Source organism: Aegilops tauschii, chromosome 6 (genome assembly GCF_002575655.3).
Source record: "Aegilops tauschii subsp. strangulata cultivar AL8/78 chromosome 6, Aet v6.0, whole genome shotgun sequence".
NCBI lineage: Eukaryota > Viridiplantae > Streptophyta > Magnoliopsida > Poales > Poaceae > Aegilops > Aegilops tauschii.
In genome coordinates this window covers 115,721,759-115,727,164 of record NC_053040.3, presented here as the reverse complement: position 1 = coordinate 115,727,164, position 5,406 = coordinate 115,721,759, and the positions used below count along the sequence as shown (strand labels likewise).

Here is a 5,406-nt window from a genome sequence, read left to right as displayed (position 1 = left end):
TTCCCTAGTCATTTGTGTTCACTGTAGGACTTATCTCAACATCACGTACCTCCAGGACAAGGTGGTACATCATATCTCTGTGTCGCTGGCCGCCTGCACGACGGAGCTGTTCCGCTACCACCGTTTGGGATAGTCAACTCTGCCACCAGAGGATTCTTCCGGTCGTTCTATATGTGTCACGTCATGCACCAAGCTTATCAGAGCATCTCCAACAGACGCCGAACGCGCCGCGCGCTAAAAACTACTTTGCCGCGCGCCCATCGCCTGGTTTGGCGCGACGGGCAGCGCTGGCTCCAGCAGCCGCGCTAAAATGCAGCGCGCACGCAGCTCCAGCAGCGTGCAAAAATGCAGCGCGCGCGACTCTCGCACAAACAACATATGCATTTCAAAACAAAAGAAAAATATCAAACACAAACAAAATAAATCAAAAAAATAGTTCAATTTTTTTATTACAACTCAAACAAACAGTTTATCGTTCAAAACAACAAATAGTGCAATAAACACAACAAATAGTTCAACAATACAATGTCAAACGCACAAATCATGATGCTTTTTGTCGTCCATTTCATGCCCACCACTCCTCCATGAGATCCTTCTGAAGATCATCATGCGCTGCGGGACGTCGAATGGCATGGTAGGAGGCAACAAAACGGGCGACCCTTTCAGCCCTCCGTCGCACTCACACGGGATGTCCCAACAGCTCATACTGAGAGTAGTCTACATCTTGGCCACGCTCATTCTCGATGATCATGTTATGCATGATCACACAAGCGTGCATGATGTACCAAAGCATTTTTTGATCCCAAAATCTAGCCGGTCCTCTCACAATAGCAAATTGGGCTTGCAAAATCCCAAAAGCTCTCTCCACATTTTTTCTAGCCGCCGCCTGAGCATTGTGGAAATCAAGATTTTTCCTACCTTACGGATTTTTCAACGGCTTCACAAAGGTTTGCCACTTTGGATAGATGCCATCCGCTAGATAATAGTCGTAGTTGTATGTACGGCCATTTGCTACAAACTGCACCGGTGGCAAATCATCATTTGCAATCTTATTCACCAGTGGTGACCGGTTGACAACATTGATGTCATTCAAAGATCCAGGCATTCCAAAGAATGCATGCCAAATCCAAGTCTCTTGATCGGCCACCGCTTCAAGGATTATAATGGAACCCTTTTTTGGCCGTGGAATTGCCCATGCCATGCCTTTGGACAATTCTTCCAACTCCAATGCCTGCAATCTATTGAGCCAAGCATACCAGGGAAGCCGCGAGCTTTGTTCATCTCCAATAGCCTTGCGGCGTCTTCAGCATTCGGAGATCTCAAATACTCCTGGCCAAACACTTGCACAATTCCGACTGCGAAGCGCTCGACACACATGATGGCTTGGCTCTCACCCATAGCCAAGTGATCATCAACTAGATCAGCCGGGATACCGTATGCCAACATACGCAAAGCGGCTGTCACCTTCTGAAAGGTGCTATGCCCGAGCTCTCCGGCGGCATTCCTCCTTTGCTGAAAAAACCGGTCATGGCTAGCCAGTTTCTCTGCAATGCGCCTGAACAACTCGGTGCTCATCCTAAACCGGCGACGAAAGTACGACTCTGGGTATGTGGGATTCTCCACAAAATAGTGCCTCATCAATCTGCTATGGGCATCGATCCTATCCCTCCAAATTTTCTGCCGACCCATAACCAAACCACATGCTTCGGTTTTTTGTTGATGTGCATAGCTAGGATCATTGCAAGATCCTCCTCCTCTTCCATATGAAATTCTTCTTCGGAAGAATCATACGACGAAATCATCTACAATGTTCAATACTATGCTATTAAAACTACAATCAACATGCACCAAATTCATGAAGTTTGAGCAATACATACATTGCAGGCGTTTTGTCAAACACCTTGCGGGCGCCGAGCGGCAGCGAGCGCCCGGGCGCTGTTCGTCGGAGGACGGACGCGCGCGAGGGACGGCGGTGACTAGAGGGGGGCAGAGGAAGCCGCCGCCGCACGGAGATAGGCCGGGGAAGCGCCGGAACGGTCGCCGGGTGGCGCGGGCAGCGGCGGCGCCACGGCTGGGAGGGGGGGGGGATTGCGAGCGAGCGCGCGAGAGTCCAGCGCGTGGGAGCGGGCGCAGCAAATAAGCGGCGCGCGCTGAACTACATATGCCGCGCGCGCGGTTTTTGCGCGCCCGCTAGAGCCACTATACCGATTGCGTGCGCGCTAAAAAAGGCAATTTTGCGGCGTGACGCTTGTTTGGCGCGGCTATTGGAGATGCTCTTATAGTATGACTCATACTCGTTCAGCAGAGTGTGCCCCCCCAAACCACCGTTGTTGGCATGAACCGAATGGTGTCCATGGTAACCTATTTTTTGACGATCTTGAGGGAAACATGAGAAATGACACATATGACTATAGGAACCAAGCGATGGAATTAGATTGATAGTTTGATCAACTGGGTTTTAGAATAGATTTTTTCATAGTGATTGGCATTTTGTGGTCGGGCTTTGCAAGGCCCGGCCTAACCCGGTCAATGCCCGGGTTTGGTAGGACGTATGGTCAGTTGAAGATCCCCATCCAGAGAACTGTACTCCTACCCGTAATGCCCGGGTTTGGTACAGCCTTGATGAAACACACCACATGACATGAGCAAAGTGTCCTTTCTTATTAATTTCTTTCCTTGCAAAACAATCATCGTTGGAGCCACGTACGTACTTACAAGACTTACATCTGAAACTATAATCATCATATGGTACAGATAAAGAATGCACCCGGTTTACCAAAGCAATGCCGACGCCGTGATGTGTCGCCGCCGGCGACACGCACGGCCCCCGTGGTGAGCAATCAAAACTTACGAAAAAAAAGACATGCACGAGCCCCGGTCCCGTACGTTCCTCTCCTCACCTGACAGCGCCACTCCACCAAATCATGTCGTTGCCCTTCCCTTCCTTCACACTCCACCCTCTCCCCCACCAGAAAAAAAGCAACACCGTCCGGCGGCCTAATGCTACTAGCTGGCAATGCCGAGCGACCCCCACGAATCTCGAGGAGTTCGATCGTTCGTGCAACTTTAGTTGGGCTTCCGGCAGTTGTTGCGGATCTCGCCGTTGGATCCGGTGAGCGGGCTGATGTTGCCCATCTTGATCATGGCGGTGACGAAGTCGGCCGAGAAGGCCCCGCCGTTGCCGGCGTACTGCTGCGCGATGGAGTCCACGGGCCCGCCGTTGAAGAGCTCCTGGTCCGAGTGGAGGAGGCCGAAGCGGCTCAGCAGGTTGCGGAAGTAGCCGTTGTCGAAGCGCACGGAGCTGAAGGCGTCCAGCGGCGCCAGGTTGCCGTCGCCCACGCCGCCCTGCGCCGGGCACACCTGCCGCCGCCGCGTCGCGAACCCGGCGTTGATGTTGCTGTCGTTGTACACGCGCGACCGGAAGCTGGCGCACCGCGCCGCGCCGATCGTGTGCGCGCCGGAGAGCGCCACCATGTCGCGGGAGTCCAGCCCCTTGGACGCGAACGCCGAGATCAGCGTCGCCGCGCTCGACGACGGCGACGGCAGGTTGCTGTTCGCCGCTGCCTGAGTCGTCGTGCGCGCGTCCCGCCGACCCAGCGGCACCCCCCACGACGGCCCGCCCAGCTGCACATGCACGCACGTACGTCATCATCATGTGAACAAATAGCCACATGTGGTAATCAAGCAAGTACGGATAGTAACTACGTGCATGCTCATATACTGAGCAATTATTCATACACGACAAAATTGATAGATCAACTAGCTCAAAAGAAGGTGAACTTAGTTTGTTTCCTTTCACTCCTGTTTAAGTTATAGACTTAGCATGGGTGTGCCTACTTTTTCTCAATTTATTTCAGACTTTCGAGCAATGTTTGTTTAGCTAGATCGAGATAATGTTATGCCAAGTACGTTGTGGTGAAATGTCTACATCTGTACCATGTTCGCTATTAAGAAAACGCGTGGTCTCAGTCTCTCGTGCTCCCAACGACAGGGGTACACGTGCATGTATTTTTTTTTTGAGGGTTAGACGTGCATGTATTCACAGTGTAAATCTCTACGTGCGTCGGTATGATGAAATGTCTAAATCTGTACCATGTTCGTTACTATAAAAAAAAAATGCTAACTCAGAAGATCAAGTTTCCAACATCATGCATGCAGCGGCAACAACCTCACCGTAAAGCGGTTTCGCGAGGCTAGCCCACATGTGCTGACTAGTGCTAGTTTGTCGCGCGTGCGTTGTTAAAAAGACGATGGAATAAGTGACCCTTTTGGACAAGGCGATCGAGTGCCTAGTTCGGTGCCTTTTCCTCTCTGAAATAATAAGGCGACAGACAGCTAGTTCGCTGTACGGGTGTCGGCAGGCGGACGTAAATAAACAGATCTATATATATCTCCACGGGGATATCGTGCATGCATGGTAAGTAACGATCGAGCTTAAATTACCAGGTTAACGCCGTCGCGCGCGGCGACGGCGAGGATGTCGGCGCAGGACACGGTCCCCGGGCAGGCTGCGTCGACCCGGGACTTGATGGCGTCGATCACCTCGAAGCCGCGCAGCGAGTTGGCGTTCGGCCCGGCGTTCTTCTCCCCGGTCAGCGTCGACGAGTCGTCGAGCAGCACCGAACCGTCGCAGCCCTGCGTGCGGCCATGGATTTGACATAGATATGAGACAATTTGCAGGGTATGGATGGAGGTAACAGAGTAGAAGGAAGGAACTTTTGGCGACGTACGTTGACGAAGCAGTCGTGGAAGAAGAGGCGGAGGATGGAGGCGCCCATCCGCGGCTCCTGCTGGACGGCGGACACCATCCCGGACCTCACAATGGACTCCAGGCTCGAGCAGCTGCCGCTGTAGAAGGACGTCGAGAGCTGCGCCACCGCGGCGGGGGCGAGCAGCGAGGTGACGGTGGCGAGCACCGCGGCCACGACCACCGCTCTCCTCAGCAAGGCAGCTGCCATTAATGGCGAGCTTGGTATAGCAGTACTATAGTATAGTTCCCCCGGCCCTCCCTCGCAGCCTCTCCAGTTCCTTTACGACTTGGAGTAGCAGTGGCAGCGGTCAGTGGAGTGGTACCACCTCTAAGCTGCCGCTAACCCGTGAACTATATAGTGTCCATTCCTCCGGTTGTTGCCACGGGACCCGAAGGAAAATGAACTATACTGATCACGGGCGGGCTGCGCAAGTTGTGAGACTCGCGAGGATCCCGTCGGGCCATTCCATTCGTGACAGCTCTTAATGAGCTGCGATCCTATCATGCATGCATTATACCCTAGTACCACATTATGTCACGGTCTTACGGACGCGCCAACAGAAAATGATCGTACCTAGAAAATGATCCTTACAAACAGCAGCACTGCACGGATTAAACTGCTCAGTTTTCTGAACACCTCCTTCCAAGAACCAACT

The 5,406-nt window shown here is 52.7% G+C and overlaps 1 protein-coding gene across 1 annotated transcript; it reads right to left on the bottom strand.

The window, feature by feature from the left end:
- Positions 1-2,642: 2,642 nt before the first annotated feature.
- Positions 2,643-5,139, bottom strand: LOC109757548 (peroxidase P7). The gene is made up of 3 exons (XM_020316370.4): positions 4,731-5,139; positions 4,444-4,635; positions 2,643-3,624 (listed from the first exon to the last, which is right to left on the bottom strand). The coding sequence occupies exons 1-3, from the start codon at positions 4,956-4,958 to the stop codon at positions 3,067-3,069; spliced, it is 978 nt and encodes a 325-aa protein (XP_020171959.1). The 5' UTR covers positions 4,959-5,139; the 3' UTR covers positions 2,643-3,066.
- Positions 5,140-5,406: the final 267 nt, after the last annotated feature.